Here is a 19441-nt window from a genome sequence, read left to right on the forward strand (position 1 = left end):
AGAACTGCAATGGGAAATGTTCATTCACCTTGACTATATGTCAGAATGGTCAAACAATTAGCAACTTCAAATCTCAACCAAAAATGCTTACACATTGGCAAAAAATAAATAAATCAGAACACAAAATACAAGCTGGGTGGACACAACCTTGTAGACAACCCTTACTCTGTCAAGGACCTTGGAGTTCTCATATCTAATTATCTAAGTGCCAGAGCCCACTGTAATAATGTTGCCAAAAAGGCATTAAGAATTGTTAACCTAATCTTGCATAGCTTCTTCTCTGGTAACACTGTCCTGCTAACCAGAGCATACAAAACATTTGCTACACCAATTCTCAAATACAGCTCATCTGTCTGGAACACACACTGCATATTGGTCATTAATACAATTGAGTAAGTCCAGAGATATTTCACAAGAAGAGTCCTCCACTCCACTGCTCGCAACACAATACCTTATGCCACCAGACTTGAAATTTTGGGCTAAGACAACTTAGAACCATGTCACCTTTGGTCTGACCTAAGCCTAGTACATAAAAGTATCTGCCACAATGTCCTACCTGTCAATGACTACTTTAGCTTCAACCACAACAATACATGACCACACAATAGATACAAACTTAAGGTAAATCACTCCAAATTCGATTGCAGAAAATACGACTTCAGCAACAGAGTGGTCAGCTCCTGGAATGCACTACCTGACTCTGTTGTTACATCTTCAAATAATAAAATAATTAAATAAAATTCTCTTATTACCTGCCATGCTTTATGAATCAGAAATGTTTCTCTCCTGACTTCTCTTGCTCTGTGTTTAAATGTGGGGGAAAGCATGGCTTGTAAAGCATGCGCCACAGCATAGACTGCATTATAGATGCTGTAACTCTGCCCAGTGATGGTGGTGTCAAACACAGACATAGGTACATTCTCAAACTTCTCTTCTCCAGTGCACTGCTTTCCAGTTTCTACCAATACCTGAGGAAAGGTACATTCAAAAACCTGTTCCCAAAACACTCTCAGTAAATTGTCTCCCTCTACTGAAGTTGGCTTTATCATCTGAAGAAATTTATTGAATCCAGGGATCTCCTTGGAAGAAACTTCAAAAGTTATAGCACCGTGGAAAGCATCCATATTCAACATTTTGAGAAGGGAAAGTGATGTAAACTCCATTTGAGCTGGCATTATCCAAACTTTATCTTTTCTCTTGACTGGTATGTCTATCATTTCTTCAAAATAGGGTAACAGTGTAACAGTGATAGTGTAGTGGTTTTCACAATATAGGACAATCACGTTGGCAATGCTCTTCATGATAATGATGTATAGTTTACGGAAATCATTAAGTATACTTTCAACATAATTGGTAAATGTTGGCTGGACCATCTCTTCCATGAAGTCAAAGCAGATACCTTTTTTGGAAAACAAAGTAACAACATTTTCTATTAACTGCTCACCATTTTTTTCATGTTGGAAAATCAGTCCAATCCATGTCCACCTTAAAAACAAAAGTAGCTGGATAAGACCTGTAATCTCTTGATCACTATTTGAGAAAAATTGATGATAGAAAACATGTCTCCTGCCATCTTTGGCTGGAGAAGATCCATAAATGAGCTAAACATAGGAGAAAGAGGGAACATTGTTTTCCAAAATGAAATATTCATTCTTATTTTTGAAAATTCTATTCTTCCTTTATTTATTTTTGTTGTAAATATTGAAAAATATCTATTCATGTTCAGAATGAATTTGCAGATTTTTTTATGCAACAGTTGTTACTGTAGTATATGTTCAAAGCAGAGGTGGTAGTTAACAGGTTCTGACCAGTTCTGGAGAATCAGTAGTGGAAATTTTCAGTAGTTCAGAGAACTGGTAAATACCACTTCTGGCTGGCCCTGCCCCCATCTATTCTCTGCCTCCTGAGTCCCAGCTGATTGGGAGGAAATGGGGATTTTGCAGTAACTTTCCCCTGGAGTGGGAAGGGAATTGACATTTTACAGTGTCCTTCTACTGGAGTGGTGTGAGAATGGAGATTTTACAGTATCCTTCCCCTGCTATGCCCACCAAGCCACGCTCACCAATCCATTCAATGCCCGTCAAGCCACATCCACAAAACAGGTAGTAAAAACTTTTGATTCCCACTACTGGTTTAAAGGCAGAGACATCAGAAATGCATTAAATCAGGAAATTTTACCGAAGATTTTCAGGTCTAAAGCTTCTAGATCCTGACTAACAAAGGAAACACATAACTATATTTTCCATAACTATATAACCCATAGTTTTCTCCTCATAGGAAATGTAAGAAATTTGAAGAAATAAATGATATCTTTATCTTATCTTATGAAGATAAGATAGGACATGCAACTAAACAATATAGTTTTGGGAAAAATATGTATGACATCCCTCTTCCAGTTTTACTTAATTTTTATCTCATAATCTTTAAGCATCCTGATATGAATCCATACCGATATGGATGTTTGCATGGATATAATTTGCAATCCAACAAGTACTGAACAGGCACAATCATTTAACCCCTTCCTTTTTAATTGTTTCACATTTTTTGTAATCTGCCTCCCACTACCCATTGTATTCTATCTGAATTTCAGACAAAAAGACACTACAGATCAGAAGTAGAAAATATACAGCTCCCTAGCAACCAACATTGGCAATCAACATATTTCAGTGATCTGAAATACAACTAGTGCTAAATCTTTGGATGCTTTCCTCATTTTCAAATTTTTTGGCAGAATCAAAAATAGTATCTTATGCTTTAAAGTGATTTAATGCTATCTCATTCAAGTTGGTACAGAAACCCTGATAAAACATTCTAGTGGATGAAACTGTCTACATGGGATTTAATAATCCATTGATCACTCTAATTTCAGAAGGCGAGGAGAAGAGGATGAAATATATAATAATTATAATAACATTCTTAAAATATCATAACGCTCTGTATTAAGTAAATACAATATTTGCAATGGCTACTACCATTGCTAATACTATTATTAATAGTAATACTACAATTGCTAATACTATTATTAGCAAAAAATAGCAAGCATATGTAATAAGTATTATAGTAACCCAACTATTTATCTTTTACTTCAAGTACTTTTCCTAGATTCTTCATGAATTTTATTGTATAGTGAAACAGCTATGTTTGGATGAGCTATAAGTTAACTAAAATAAAATAGTTAACATAAAATAGAGCATTTTATTTGAATTTCTGTGCAAATTTGATTCATTTGTAGCACATCACTACATTATTTTGTTACTTGAGTCATCATAAAAAAATCATGGAGAGGAAGGAAGGAAGGAAGGAAGGAAGGAAGGAAGGAAGGTAGGAAGGAAGGAAGGAAGGAAGGAAGGAAGGAAAGAAGGAATGATATTCTGCAATATAAAGATCAAGGTAACTATTCCTATTACTTCATCAAGTCCATGAATCCTTTTCTTCATTATTAAAGCATGGCAAAAAATTGATAAAATGAATGAATTGATATTTTTATTGAATTTATTAATAAATAAGTCAAGAAATCAAATATATTAATTGATTCAGATTCTTATTGAGGAATACATCTAGAAGGGCACCAAGATATAAATTTCATCTGCAAACTCATAGCTTATCCATTCCTTTTTGTGTTGCCACTATCTTTCCAATTCACAAAATGTAATGTAAAAGGGAAAAAAGATTTTTTGTTGTTGTTTATTAAAAATAATTTAGTAAAAGTAAAAAGGAGGGCATCCTTTTAGACTTCCAAGATTCTTCATTGTAACCTTACAATAGAAGAATTCAGTATTTTGTTTCCTAGTCTGGGCAATCTTGAAAGGCTTACATCAATCTTGGAATTTGGATAGCATTTGCTCTCCTTTATGTTCAAAAGAATGAAGTTTGTGTGTGGGGATCAATCCTGAGATGTTTTCCCAGATTATACTTCTGATTTAAGCCTAGGTTGTTTTTATTAAAGTGCCGAATAATCTGAAGCTCTTCTTCCTGCCTTTCAAGACTTACAGCTTCCTATATTTTGTTCAAAAACAAATCTTCTTAGAATTCATCATAGAATTCATCATAAAATAATAGAGTTGGAAGGGATCGTGGAGGTATTCTAGTACAACCCCCTGCTTAGGCTGGAAACCCTACACCACCATAACAAATGGTTATCCAACATCTTCTTTAAAACCTCCAGTGTTGGAATATTTACAACTTCTGGAGGCAAGTGGTTTCATTGATTAATTGTTCTAACTGTCAGGAAATTTCTCCTTAGTTCTAAGTTGCTTCTCTCCTTGATTAGTTTCCACCCATTGCTTCTTGTTCTGCCCTCAGGTGCTTTGGAAAATGGGTTGACCCAGTGCCTAGAGTCTATGAGGAGTTGAATGGGACAAAAAAAGCTCAGGTTAGATCCTTGCACAATGAATTTGCTATTTTGCTTGATTCTAATCAGTTTCAATAGAGTCACGCTCACCTGAAGGAACAAATGCCACAAACAGTTAAGGTCCATGGTTGGAGTGCCTTCTGCACAGCTTCAGCTGATGCATCCATTTTTGTGCCCCCCCCCCCTTGACAGCAGGAAGCCTACCCTCATCAACTCACAGTTAGACTACTGCACTGCACTCTACATGAAGCTCCTCTTGAAACCAACCCAAAAACTTCAACTGTGGCTTATGCATTTAATTATAAAAAATACTAGTAGAATTGTTTTTGCTTAAGACTGATCTAAGAATGATAAAGCTTTAGATCTACTATAATTCTAGGCATTGGCAGAGATCAGTTGGGTGTAATGAGCTCAATTTGATACTTACGGGGTTTTACCTGAGGCATTTTGTAGACATTCAAGATATTTGCCATGAAGGGAAAGATGGAAGAGTTAGGTCCTACAATAACAGAAACCACCCAGTCCTTGACATCACACTTATAGTTGGGCATGAATCTTCCCTGGGTTGAGAGAAGCTCCATTGAAGCCAGGTTAGTCCATCTTGCCATGAAATAACTATTAGAGATCTGAATACCCAGACTGATGTTGGATAATATATTACTGTGTTCATTTATCTCATTTACAGCAAAAACCAAGGCCAGGATATGTTGATAGTTCTGTAGGAAATATCTGCAATGAGAGATACATTACATTTTTTTAAAAAAAAAACTTCTGAAGAATGTGACATTACACAACCACCAAATATAATAATGGAAAAATATGAAAAATGATCACATAATAAACACGACTTCAGCCACAGAATGGTCAATGCCTGGAATGCACTACCTGACTCTGTTGTTACATTCTCGAACCCCCAAAACATTAACCTTAAACTGTCTACCATGGACCTCACCACATTCCTAAGAGGTCTGTAAGGGGATATGCATAAGAGCGCCAGTGTGCCTACCATCCCTGTCCTACAGTTCCTATTTATTTGTACTCATTTCTTATGAGAAATGAGTATATACTTATACATGCTTATATTTATATGTTTATATGTTATATTAATATTTATACTTGTTTTCTCAAACATGCTTGACAAACCAAATAAAATAAAAATAAATAAAATAAAGTAACAGAAACATTTTGGAAATATTTTTTCAGTGTGCGTAAAAACATTTTTTGATGAAATGGAAAATGATCTTGTGAAATATAGTTACAGTGCTTCTAAGCAGACTGTTATGATTCTTTTAATTCATTATAAACAATTTTAACTAGGAAATAGATGTATTTCTGGAAAGAACATTAATGATCTTTTAAAACCTATCTAATTCTTAGATATACTTCTAGTCTTTTAACTTTAACTCCTCCATCTTCTTCTTGCATGGTTTTTTTTTTTGGTGGGGATAGGCATGAAGAATGTGTTTTGAAATACAATTAAGGGCAAATGTTATATGTAATACTTTTTTGGGGGGAAGTGATAGACCTCCAGAGGACTATTATCATAAGGAAAGATATAGAGATTAGGTTAAACTGACATTTATACTCCATGCTCAACAACTGTTTTAAATGTAATTCAAAGTATTATACAGCACACCAGTCCCACAATATTAAGTGAAATTAAACTATTAGCATGCAGTTAGTTACAAAAGGTGATTTGATAGTAGAGCATTGATGATTCATTTACACAGTAAGAAAATCAAAAAATCACTGAGGTGGGACCTATCATAAATGTGTTTATGTAAAATATTTATTTGCCCAGTAAGAAACATCCGTGTAATCACTCTATATTGGTTTTAGAATGAAGGAACTAACAGCAAGAAACAGAATAAATAATTTGTGCTGCAAGTAATCAGCTATGCATTATTCAAGAAAGATATATGGTTTAAGAATAGAATTGTTTATTGGCCAAGTGTGATTGGACACACAATGAATTTGTCTTTGGTGCATATGCTCTCAGTGTACATAAAAAGACAAGATCAAGAATCATAAGGTACAACACTCAATGATAATCATAGGGTACAAATAAGCAATAAGGAAACAATTAATATCTATATAAATTGTAAGATATACTACTGTTAAGAAATGAAAGTCTTTACACAATCTCATCAACCAGTTCTTCAGATGGGTGCCTTGTGAAATCAATTTGATCAGATATCATGTAGAATTGAGATAGTATCCCAGCCGTTAAGAAATCCCCTGGCAGAAAATACTTGTGCTTAATATGGGGAGGTTTCTCTATAGCACATGCTTTAGTACAAAGAATAAGGCATGTAATTCCTTTCAATAACACTGACAATATTGCCATCAGTGCCATGGAAAATACCATCTTCTTCAAGAGAAAATTTCTCATTAACATGAACCAGATCCACCTGCAACAATGAAACTTAAGGGAAAAAACCTTTCACTAATTAGACTAGCCTGTATAAATATTCTTTCCTAAAGAGCCAATTGTTTCAACTCTAGAATTTTGGTCACACATTTAATAGCACCTTTATTTTCTGAACTGAACTGTTCTCTTGTGTTTTCCCTTGCAATTCCTCAAGGATTTGAGAAGAGAATACTTTACTAAGATTCTTTGGGTAATTATAGAGGAAATCAATGGATGGTCAATGAAGCTCCTCGGAGATATTTAGCAGAAATCAGAATGATGATATTTATGTACTGGGAAAAGGTGCTTATAACTGAAAACTGTGTAGGAGCTAGAGGGAAAGAAAGAAAATGAAAATGTGAAGGAACAAGTGCTAGTTCTGTAGCTGTAAATATTTAATTCACTGGAATAGTAGAACTACTCAACTTTCCCCTCTCAGGAAGTACATTTGCAAAGAGCCAATAATAATAATAATAATTTTTAAAAAATGGACCTGTCCAAAACACCCAAAGAAAATAGGATCCAAATCACATTTTTTCTTATTTTGAGGGACCTTTAAGCACTTTAATTATTTTATTTGTAATTTAATTTTATCATGACATTTCTTTTTAACATTCCCAATGGGAGTATGTGGGAACAGTGTGTAATGCCAAGGAATAAATAAGCAAATAAAAGGAAATATCATTTGGGACAAGTTTTTAATCAACCCACCTTTACTGAGTGAATCAATTTCAGAAGAGAAAGTTCTTAATATTAAGAGGGCAATATTTTTCAACATTGTATTGTAAAATAAATAATAAATAACAAACATATCACTTGGTTCTTTTCACTTTTTTCAAATGATTTTTAAGCCATATCCTCAAAGTCACATGATGTGAACCATCTTTTTCTCTTGTCTGATGACTGACATGACCCTCCATCTAATCAAACCAGTCAATTATCCACCACTGACATTTTGCAGCCCTGCAAAGAAATCTTTTTGATCACAAAAAACAGGAAATGGGAAATCATTCAAAGTACTCCTTCCTCTTTACTTGTGAAATTTAATTGGTGCTGTAAATTTTGCTCTTTTTGTCATAACATAACTTGAATCAATAAAGAAAAGGAGGGCCATCATGATCACAGGAATTTATTTATCTTGGCTTTGTCCTATACTAGTACTCCTTTGAATTCATAAACAAATAAATTGAAGAATGTGATAATATCCAAATACTAAAATAGCTTTAAGATAAGATGTCAGCTTCTGCTTTGCTGTTGCTTCAGCTGCCATGAAACGGGGAGGGAGGGCATGGTATTTGGGTGGGGTTATTCGATGTGCTGGAGGAATGTTCTGGAGTTCTCTGGATGGTCAGACTACGCATGCGTGGGTGTTTCCCGCCTGGACTAACGGCACCGACATTCCATCTTCATGATGCCTTTTGAAGTTATCTCACACCTGACACTTGAAGGACTTATGATTGGACTAGGCCTATGATGCCAGGGGGTGTGGAATGGGCTATTCTATATATCAACTGCTTTCGCACCTAATTAATCAAACTTCGCTATGCAACCGCTCTTTAACCATTTTTAATTAGTAAAAGTAGATTTGATTTTCCACGTATGGAGTCTTATGGTCTTTCTTTCCTAATTATTAAATGGAGAGGTGCTGACATAAAGGTTCCCCTCACACATATGTGCTAGTTATTCCCAACTCTAGGGGCAGTGCTCATCTCTGTTTCAAAGCTGAAGAGTCAGCGCTGTCCAAAGCCATCTTCGTGGTCATGTGGCCAGCATGACTAAACAATGAAGGCACATGGAACACTGTCCCACCAAGGTGGTGTCTATTTTTCTACTTGCATTTTTACATGCTTTCAAACTGCTAAGTTGGCAGAAGCTGGGACAAGTAACAGGAGCTCACTCTGTTACATGGTGCTAGGGATTCGAACTGCTGAGCTGCCAACCTTTCTGATCAACAAGTTCAGCACCTTAGCCTCTGAACCACTGCATCCCTTAAAATAGCTTTAGGGAGTTCATTTATTTATAAATGTTAATTTCTTCCTTCCTTCTTTACTTACTTACGTTTTCTTCCTTCCCTCCATCCCTCTAAAGCCCTCAGGACTTGTAGGATGCAATTTCTGTATATTGATTATACTTCATCACATGTCAACCAAAGAGTCCATCTAGCAGACCCATTTAGCTATTGAAGAGGAACCAAGACAGTACAAATACTGCAGAACACCACATAACAGGAGTCCAAGGCAGGGTCTCTCCCCAAATCACCATTGACTAGAATGTACCCCAGGAAAAAGGTGGCAAAAAGGCATAATACAATCTTGCCCATTCTAATCATGTGAGTTGATACAGAAGGGTAGAATGGTTGCTTGTTTCGAAAACCACTTTGATCTAAAGAACAGGAGGCTGAGCTCACAGACCTAATGATCTATTCACTTCTTCAGGCTCCATGGGTTCAAACTATTCCCCAATTTTGGAGCAAGATTTGTCCAAAAGCATCAGCTCCCACATTGACTTGCAATGATGACTCCAACTGAGAACATATAAGTATCATCTTTATTGTCATTGTACTCAAATACAATGAAATTGGTTATATTTCAGCAATTTTGTCTGATAGATGCTAACAAATAATTTCACATGTCCCTGTAAGGATTTCTTTGGATCTCCTACACCCAAGAGTACAGGTGGCAATCAAAACAGGGCTACAGAATGATATATGCAGACAAAATAAGGATGGCAAAGTATTGACGTGGTGACATATTTTCTGCCACAATATAAAACTTAATAAAATATCTAGCTGACATTTGGTTGAGTTAGTCATTTGTGAAGTCCCAGTTATGCTTTAGAGATCTCTTGTTTCATTTCCCTTAATTCTTCAGTGAAACATGGGGAACAATGAGTTCTAGTGAAGAGGATAGGTTGCATGGGTACAATTTGGTTCAATGCCTCCTCTTTCTCACTTTCTCCTCCTCCTCCTCCTAGTTGAGAGATTCTGAGCAATGTTGTAGAAATGCTTTGATGTTACTTCTTCTGGGATGTTTTTTAACTTTCCATTCTAGATTTCACCTAGGAATTTTGCATTTCAGATTAACCTCCCCTTCATATAATAACTGCTGTGAGTCCTCCTCCAATTTCTTTTCTGTGTTCTGTTTCTCTTCTCATCCTCCTCTTCCTCATCCTCCTCTTCCTCCTCCACCTTTTCCTTGTCTTAATCAAATATTAAAATAGGTGTGTGAATCTGAAAATTGTAACCATGAGAATGACCTTAGTGTCCTAGTGGATGATCACTTATATATCAGCTAGCAGTGTGTGGCAGTAGCCAATAAAGCTAAATGTTGGTTGTATAAACAGAGGCTATAATTGGTTGCTGGATTTGGGTTTGGCTAATCTAGAGAAATGGATTAGGGTGGACATGGTAGCAGTATTCCAGTATTTGAGAGGTTGCCATAAAGAGAGGGGGGGTCAACTTTTTTTCCAAAGCATTGGATGGCAAGACAAGAGACAATGGATGGAAACTAAACAAGGAGAGAAGCAACCTGGAATTAAAGAGAAACTTCCTAACAGTGAGAACAATTAACCAGTGGAATAGCTTGCCAACAGCAGTTGTGGGTGTTTCATTACTGGAGTTTTTTAAAGAAGATCCTGGACAATCATTTGTCTGGAATAGTGTAATAGCGATCTTCTGTTTGAGCAGGGAGCTGGACTAGAAGACCCAAGGTCTCTTCCAGCTCTATTCTGATTGCTTGAGATATAAATATTTATGCACACTTTTGCTGAGCTTTGGTATTTACTACTTATATTATTAAATTAGTTGCACCTGCTAAATGAAAATTATATTGGCAGGCAGGTATATTATGTAAATGTCAGTTTGCTACAATTTTAAATACAATTCCTAACCCTACAAATACTTACATTTATTGAGCCACAGTGGCACAATGGTTAGAGTGCAGTACTGCAGGCTTCTGCTGACTGCACGCTGCCTGCAATTTTGCAGTTCAAATCTCACTAGATTCAAGGTTGATTCAGTCTTCCATCCTTCTAAGGTGGGTAAAATGAGGTCCCAGATTGTTTTGAGCAATAAGCCGACTCTGTAAAACTGCTTAGAGAGGGCTGGAAAGCACTGTGAAGTGGTATAAGTCTAAGTGCAATTGCTATTGGTATTTATATCTTTTCATTCCTTGGAGTTCAGTTTTAGTTGTTAAGCTATCACCAAAGTTTTTTGTGAGCTACATATTTCTCAACCATTCCCCCCCCCCCCATTTTTGGGCTAGTAAAACAAAATGAGAAAAAGAAGTTCAAACTTCATCATATTTCCTCCTCCTTACCTTCTCCCTCCCACCTTACCTTTATTTTTTTCATTATATGTCATATCTCATGTTCTTAGGTCTCTTTTTTCTGTGACAGCTTTCAATACCTCTTATGGCAGGTGTAATTTTCTATTTCTCACAAAACGGAAAAGTGGTTAATTGTTCTCAAGAATGTCACAGGTTCACCATCATGGATCTAGGTGGCTTTTTGTGAGAAATCCCACACCCTTCAAATTTTCCCTCTAGCAGAAGTGTTTAAAATCTTCTTTTTTCCAGGAATGAAACATCATTTCCTTTCCATTAACACTCCTTATTTTTGCATCTTGTCTCAATGGCATCCCTGTACTCCTCCACATTATTTTTAGAATTCCTTTATATTCTCATCATGCAGGAACTAAAATTATCATCCCTACCAACTGAGAAGGATGCAGTGGCTCACTGGTTAAGATGCTGAGCTTGTCGATCAGAAAGGTCAGCCATTCAGTAGGTGGAATCCCTAGCACCACATAATGGAGTGAGCTCCTGTTACTTGTCCCAGCTTCTGCCTAGCAGTTCGAAAGAATGTAAAAATGTAAGTAGAAAAATAGGGACCAGCTTTGGTGGGAAGGTAACAGCGTTCCGTGCACCTTTGGCATTTTGTCATGCTGACCACATGACCACGGAGATGTGTTTGGACAGCGCTGGCTCTTTGGCATTGAAATGGAGATGAGCACCACTCCCTAGAGTCAGGAATGACTAGCACATATGTGTAAGGGGAACCTTTACCTTTACCTATACCAGCTGAAGCAAAAGTGTTAAAATAACCATTTGTAGAATTCTGAGTTCTAGACTATTGTACTGGAATTGCTGTACTAAAAGTGCCATAAATGTCTGTGTGCCCTAAGAAGAAGGAAGAAAAAACAACATTCTTCCTTCTTTTGGGGATCTGCCTCTTAATCAGTACTAAATGTCATCCTTTCTTTTCTGATGCATCTCACACTCTTCTCCTCACTGTGGAATCAAATACAGAATCCAAGGCAAATAATCAAGGATTTATTGTTAACAGTGTATTATGGAGAAACCCATCCAGAAAATACTGGAGGGAACTCCTGCAAAGAAGTGATATTTGTAGATTTCATAAAGGAGGCAAAATGATGCAACAGCAATAGCAGTTAGACTTATATACCGCTTCATAGGGCTTTCAGGCCTCTCTAAGAGGTTTACAGAGTCAGCATATTGCCCCCACAGTCTGGGTCCTCATTTCACCCACCTTGGAAGGATGGAAGACTGAGTCAATCTTGAGCCGGTGAGATTAGAACCGCTGAACTGCAGATAACAGTCAGCTGAAGTGGCCTGCAGTACTGCACCCTAACCACTGCGCCACCTCGGCTCCTCATAATCATGCATGCATAACTATTCATAAATAATTACATAATAGATCTCAAGCTATGACCAGCCCTTCTGATATTTAAAGAGAACAATGGTCTGTGTTAGAAGAAACATTTGCATCACAAGATTCAGAGGTTCCATGAGGAATGTTTACATACAACTATCACAAATCACTGTGGTCAACAAGAAAACATTTATTATGCAGGAGGAGCCAAGGTTGCGACGATATGGTTGTGCGGTCTTGATGCTCTGAGACTGCAGCCAATACTTTTGCCACTGGGTAGTCCAAATGGACCTAAATCGTCCCGAAGAGATGATGAAAAGAAGAATACCTCTTGCTGATCTCAGGAATATCACAAAATCCCTGAAAGAAGTAAGAGAAGCACTTCAAGCCAGTGGTAAAAAATCGAGCCAAGGCTGATGAAGTCAGGGCAGCTCCAAAACGGAACAATATAGAAAGAGAAAGTGTTTCCAGCTGGTGAAGAATTTTTACTTTTTAAAAAGAGACTGCCTATAAAAACTTAAAAATTTTAAATTGAAGAATAGAAGAGTCAATCAGCAGAACTAATTTGGAATGGTTTTGGACAGTGGTTATCTTACTTTTTAAATGCTATCTTCATGGATGGAATTTATACAAGCCTTTTGAAATTGATGGATTAAGTTTTCTTCTTCCACCTTCTATTTATGATTTTCTGTAATCTATAGGCTAAAGTCTTCCTCTTTCATTACTTTGGGTATTTTTCTAATTCATTTAAAGTTTGGACTCTTTTTTCTAACTTGAAATACAAGTTGCAAAGATACAAAAAGAAACTTAACAGCGTCATCACTGCTCGGAGGCTGGGAGGCTTTTGTTCTTCCACAGGTTGTTTTTGACTTGGCACCATAAGACTTTATTGCTTAGCTACAAAGAGTGATAAGAAGTAAAACACACAGATGGCCCTTTGAAGTGCAAATAATATCCTTTGTGAATCTATGCTTTAATCTTATTAACCTTCCAAGCTAGAGCAGCTGTGTTTGTTAGAATGGCAAATTTGCAAAAGATACTCAGAAATACAGAAGTTATCAATATATATGAAAGAATAGATCAAAAGCTGGAATATTTAGAGCGCATAACAATAAAATATGATGAAAAAATTGAGGATGTTTATCAAATGCAAGATGGAGTGATTGAACCCCCAAAAATCAAATGGAAAATGAATATAAAGTGATCAAAACTGCTGATATTGATGGTAATTGGTTTCTTCCTAAAAATGGAAAGAGTGGAATACTGAAAGAGGAAGTAAATGGAGAGGAATTCTATACCAGAGGGCAGGATATAGAAGAGGAAAAAATTAAAGAATTTATGGACTCAAAGAAAGAAATTCTACTAGTAAAAGTATTAATAACACTGCTCACAATCAAAGAAAGCTGAATAAGGAAACAGAAAGAGGCCATCAAGACCTCCAAGTAAGGAGTTGCTAAGAGAAGTCCATACAAAGTTGATCAAGAAGATGATTAGAGGATTGGTACCACAAATAGCAGAAGATATGAAATTGTTTTGTTATTGGAAAGATACAGGTTGATAGATGGAAGAATATAATTTAAAACTAGTTAAACCTAGTGAAATTTATTGATAATAGATATAGCTTAAATAAATAACTGCTAATATTACTAATATATACAATGTGTAGTGTTATGATGAGTGTAATTGGATATGAATATTGACTGGTACCCATGTAAGGAAGATTAGCAATCCCTTTGGATTATACATAAAAGATAATAATAATAATAATAATAATAATAATAATAATAATAACAACTACTACTACTACTACTACTACCTCTACTGCTACTGCTACTGCTACTGCTACTACTACTCCGCCTTTGCCGGTCCCAAGACTGGATGAGAAAGGAGGAGGGTTGGCAACTGGCCCCATAAAACCCCCCTGCCAACCCATACAATATAGTGAAAGAAACGAATAAAAATTTTACCGCATCGGTCGTCGCATGGGTTAACAAGGGCTGTGGCGGATGTTGGGGTCCCTGGACATCCGTCGACAAGTGGGCTACAAGTGGACAAACCAACAAAATGACAAAAATATAATGCAGATGAAAACCATGCCATAATTGCCTGTTACTACAACTCAGAGCCAGAAAAAAGAGGTTATTTAAAGTGAATGTATGAATTATGGAAAGAACAATATCCAGATTCAAATGTTAATGAACAACGACTAGCAGATCAAAGGCGATTTATTATACGGAATAAAGTGTTTAGTGAAGTTGAACTTGAGGAAATTCAGGCAAACTGCAAAACCAAAAAAACAATATCACAAGCGGAAATAACTGATATTCAAGACACAACTAAAGACATTATAGTAGAACTCCCAGAAGAAGCTCTCGGGGAGGAAATAACACCACCACCACTAGAACCAGTTATCACTGAACCAACTGATGAACTTACTCAAAAACAAAAAGAATTGAAGGATAAAATCATGGAGCATTTTCTGCTTAATGAGGAAAGGCAACGTTTACCATCACTAAAAACTGTGCCTAAGAAAATTTTGGCCCCTATCATGAAAATGGTTAATGCAGTGTTTTCAACAATTGAATCGGGATCCATCTTGGAAACGAACCAGTTAATGTACAGCGCAGCTGTAATAGTCACTAATGAATTAGGCATTAAAATCAAAGTACCTAGTCACACAACAGAAAAAGCATCAAAGCCAAAATGGAAAATCCGATTAGAACAAAAAGTCAAAAAATTAAGAGCAGATGCTAGTAACTTAAAGAACATGCATGAGCAATGGCTTAAAAACAACAAAACCATCGATCGGCTAATCAGAAGATATAGATTGGATACAAGAAACATCAATGAAGCTTTAGAGATTGTAAAACAGCAGATAACAGCAACAGCTAGAAAAATTGAAAGATATGAGGCACGAATCATCCAATATAAACAAAATCAGCAATTTCGATCAGACCAATGGCATTTTTATCAAAGTCTTAATGTGAATGGTGACACCAAAAGTGAAAAACCAGAAAAGCAGGCCACAGTTGAATTCTGGAAAGAATTGTGGGAAAATGCAAAGGACTACAACAAGAAAGCAAAGTGGATACATGACTTTGAGAAAAGCATTGGCAACAAACAAATGCAAGTATTAGAAATAACAACTGAGATGGTCAAAAATCGAGTTAAAAAGATAAAGAATTGGACATCACCTGGAAAGGACCAATTACATGGTTTCTGGCTCAAATATCTGACCAGTTTACATGCAATATTGGCCAGGCAACTGAATGAAATTTTATAAAAGGGCCAAATTGATGAATGGTTGACAACTGGAAAAACATACTTGATTCAGAAAGATGCAACTAAAGGAACAACACCTGAAAACTACAGACCAATAACATGCTTGCCAACAACCTTCAAATTACTCACAGGCATTATTGCAGATAACATGATGGATTATTTGGAAACAAACAACATCTTGCCAGAAGAGCAAAAAGGCAACAAAAGAAAGAGCAGTGGCACAAAAGATCAGCTTCTAATTGATAAAATGATAATAGAAAATTGTAAGAACAGAAAAACGAACTTGAATATGGTCTGGATTGATTACAAAAAGGTATTTGACTCACTGCCACATAGTTGGATCATAAAATGCTTAGAAACAACTGGCATTAGCAAAAATATTACATCCTTTACTGAAAAGGCGATGAAACAATGGAGAACTGAGTTGGCGGTAGGGAATGAGATCTACGGAATGGTTAATATCAAGCGAGGAATTTTCCAGGGTGATTCACTTTCACCTCTTCTCTTCATCATCGCAATGATCCCACTATCAGTAATCTTAAAAGAAATGAAATTAGGCTACCAAACAGCCAAAGAAGCTGAAAATTTTTGCATTTACTATATATGGATGATTTGAAACTCTATGGAAAGTCAGAAATAGAAATCCAATCATTGACAAACACAGTCCGAGTATTCAGCACTGATATTTCAATGCAGTTTGGCATGGAAAAATGCGCCACTGTATCCATAAAAAGGGGCAAAATCACTGCATGTGAGGGAATTGAAATGCCCAACGGCCAATTAATTAAATGCAAAGAAAATGAAGCCTACAAATACTTAGGCATTCTGCAGTTGGATAACATCAAGCATGGAGAAGTAAAAACTATTGTCAGGCGAGAGTACACCAACAGAGTTAGGAAAATTTTGAAATCTAAATTGAATGGTGGAAATACAATCAAGGCCATAAATACCTGGGCAATACCAGTTATAAGATACACAGCTGGTATAGTTAACTGGACACAAGCTGATTTGGACATTTTGGACCGAAAAACCAGGAAACTAATGACAATGCACTACAGTTTACATCCACGTGGTGATACTGATAGACTATATCTGCCCCGAAAATCAGGTGGCAGAGGATTATTACAAGTGAAGCAAACAGTTGAAGAAGAAAAACATGCACTGGCTGATTATTTAAAAGAAAGTCAAGAACATCTATTAATCGAAGTAAAGAACAAAAATCTACTGAAGGCCCAACAGACGAAACAAGAATACAGAAAAGATGTGATAAAATCAAGAATGGAGAGTTGGCAGAACAAAGCACTGCATGGCCAATTTCTGGAAAAAATAAAAGATAAAGTGGACAGTGAACAAACTTGGTTATGGTTAACAACAGGTACATTAAAGAAAGAAACAGAGTCACTAATCCTGGCTGCGCAAGAACAAGCTATCCACACAAATGCCATTAAGGCCAAAATCGAAAAATCCTCTGATGATGCCAAATGCAGACTTTGCAAAGAAGCTGATGAAACTGTTGATCACATACTCAGCTGCTGTAAAAAAATTGCGCAGACTGATTATAAATTGCGGCACAATTCAGTAGCACAAATGATCCATTGGAATTTGTGCAAAAATTATAATATTAAAACAGCAACAAACTGGTGGGAACATCAGCCTGAAAAAGTCACCGAAAATCAGATGGTCAATATCTTGTGGGATTTCCATATACAAACTAACAAAATTCTGGTGCATAATTCACCAGACATCACACTGGTTGAGAAAAATAAGGTCACAATCATAGACATCGCAATACCAGGTGATAGGAGGGTCGCCGAGAAGGAACATGAAAAAATCGCAAGATACCAGGACTTAAAAATCAAAATTCAACGACTATGGCACAAACCAGCAGTGATAATTCCAGTGGTAATTGGCACACTGGGTGCTATTCCAAAAGCACTGGAATTACATTTAAAACAGTTAAAAATTGACAAAATCACCATCAGTCAAATGCAAAAAGCCGCACTGCTTGGATCTGCACGCATATTATGAAAAAATGTTATGACGTCCTAGGCCCCTGGGTGGGGCCGACTAGTAACCAATGCCAAATCCGGCGACACAACTGGCCGCTATGATACAATTGTATAATAATAATAATAAAATGATAATGAATACAGTGTAGTGATATATACATGTATTGGCAATTTAGTAAAAGAAATTTGGATATAAATTGTAAATTGTGACTTGGCAAAAAGACCTATAAATTTTATTAACGAATTTTCATTTAGATCTTGTTATAGAGGTGTAAGGTTTTTTTTTGGGGGGGGGGTTTCTTATGAGAGGACATGGGACATAAATAGTAAATGATTTTAACCAATTATAATAATAACAAGGAAATGTTAATGGACATTGTTTAATAATATATACATGCTATGGTATTGGCAAAAGTAACTTGAATATAAATCCTAAAAAGTGAGTTCAAAGTGCAGAGAGAAGTCTCTAAAAACCTTATAAAGGAGATAAAAAGAAGACTTACACCACAATTGGCAAGAGAGATAAGACTTTTTGTTACTGGAAAGATATAGGTTGATAATGAAAGTTGATAATAAAAAATCAGTTGATTTTGGTGATTAATAAGTAGGAATTCTATAACTCTTGGATTGTTTTAGATTGTTATCAAATGTTTATTGCTAACAATTAATTAACTATAATAACAATAAGGAAACAATAATGGATTCAGCCTAATGATATAGACATGTATGGTAATCTAGCAAAAGAAATTTGGATATAAATTGTGACTTAGGAAAAAGACCTATAAATTTTATTAACAAATTTTATTAGATATTATTATAAAGAAGTAAGGTTTTTTCTTTTGTGGAGGGGTCTGACAAGAGGAGATGGGACATAAATAGTAAATGATTTTTAGCCAATTATAATAATAACAAGGAAATGTTAATGGACATTGTTTAACAATATATACATCTATGGTATTGGCACAAGTAACTTAGATATAAATTTTAATCAGTGAGTTGGAAAAAAGGGGGGGAGGCTTAGAAACTTTATTAATTGACTTTTACTTAAAAGATGCTATAAAGGTGTAATGTTATTGGAGGATTTTTTTGAAATAACTGATGAATGCCCTTATGTGGTTGTGTCTTTAAGTATGAATGATTTGACGTAAAAGCATGTTCAAATAATTGTAGTCAAATGAGAATTGTGGTACATTAATAGTGAGATATACAAAGATTTTTGACTTAAAGTGTATAATCTAATATGAACTATAAGTAATGACTGTGAAAGAAATGCACAAAAGTTATCTGTAACCAATCAACACACTTTCTACAAGATATAATGAAGGATGATTCTTTTTTGTGTGTTTTATTGAATTAAAATAAAAAAATTAAAAATAAAAATCGCTTCAGCACTTTTGTCTTTCAAGGCATTGATAACCGGTCACTTTTAGGCCCAGGGCTTTGAACCAGTCAAGCCCCAGGAGGCTCTGCAGGTCGCCGCTGACCACTGTCACTGGGAATTGGCCGCTGTATTTCTTGAATGCACCCGTAAGGTGCCCTGGCCCATGATGGGGACTCTGTTCCCCTGGGAATCGTGAGGCAGATGTCAGGGGTGTGTTGATGCTACTTCTTCAGGCTAGGGATAGCCTGCTTGAAGCGTTGACATGGCATGATGGTCAGTAATGATCCTGTGTTGATCTCCATCTTGCATGGAGAGACCCTCGTGAGGACTGTGACCTT

At 36.1% G+C, this 19441-nt stretch overlaps 1 protein-coding gene across 1 annotated transcript in view; it reads right to left on the minus strand.

The window, feature by feature from the left end:
• Positions 1–19405, minus strand: part of LOC116521776 (vomeronasal type-2 receptor 26-like) — a 34362-nt gene extending 14957 nt beyond the window's left edge. Inside the window, exons 1-4 of the mRNA XM_032236432.1 lie at positions 19329–19405; positions 6490–6762; positions 4789–4966; positions 753–1601 (exon numbers count right to left, since the gene is read on the minus strand). Of these exons, the coding sequence (XP_032092323.1) occupies positions 753–1601; positions 4789–4966; positions 6490–6762; positions 19329–19405 (1377 nt within the window). The remainder of the gene's footprint in view (positions 1–752; positions 1602–4788; positions 4967–6489; positions 6763–19328) is intronic.
• Positions 19406–19441: the final 36 nt, after the last annotated feature.

This window comes from Thamnophis elegans, chromosome Z (assembly GCF_009769535.1).
Source record: "Thamnophis elegans isolate rThaEle1 chromosome Z, rThaEle1.pri, whole genome shotgun sequence".
Lineage (NCBI taxonomy): Eukaryota > Metazoa > Chordata > Lepidosauria > Squamata > Colubridae > Thamnophis > Thamnophis elegans.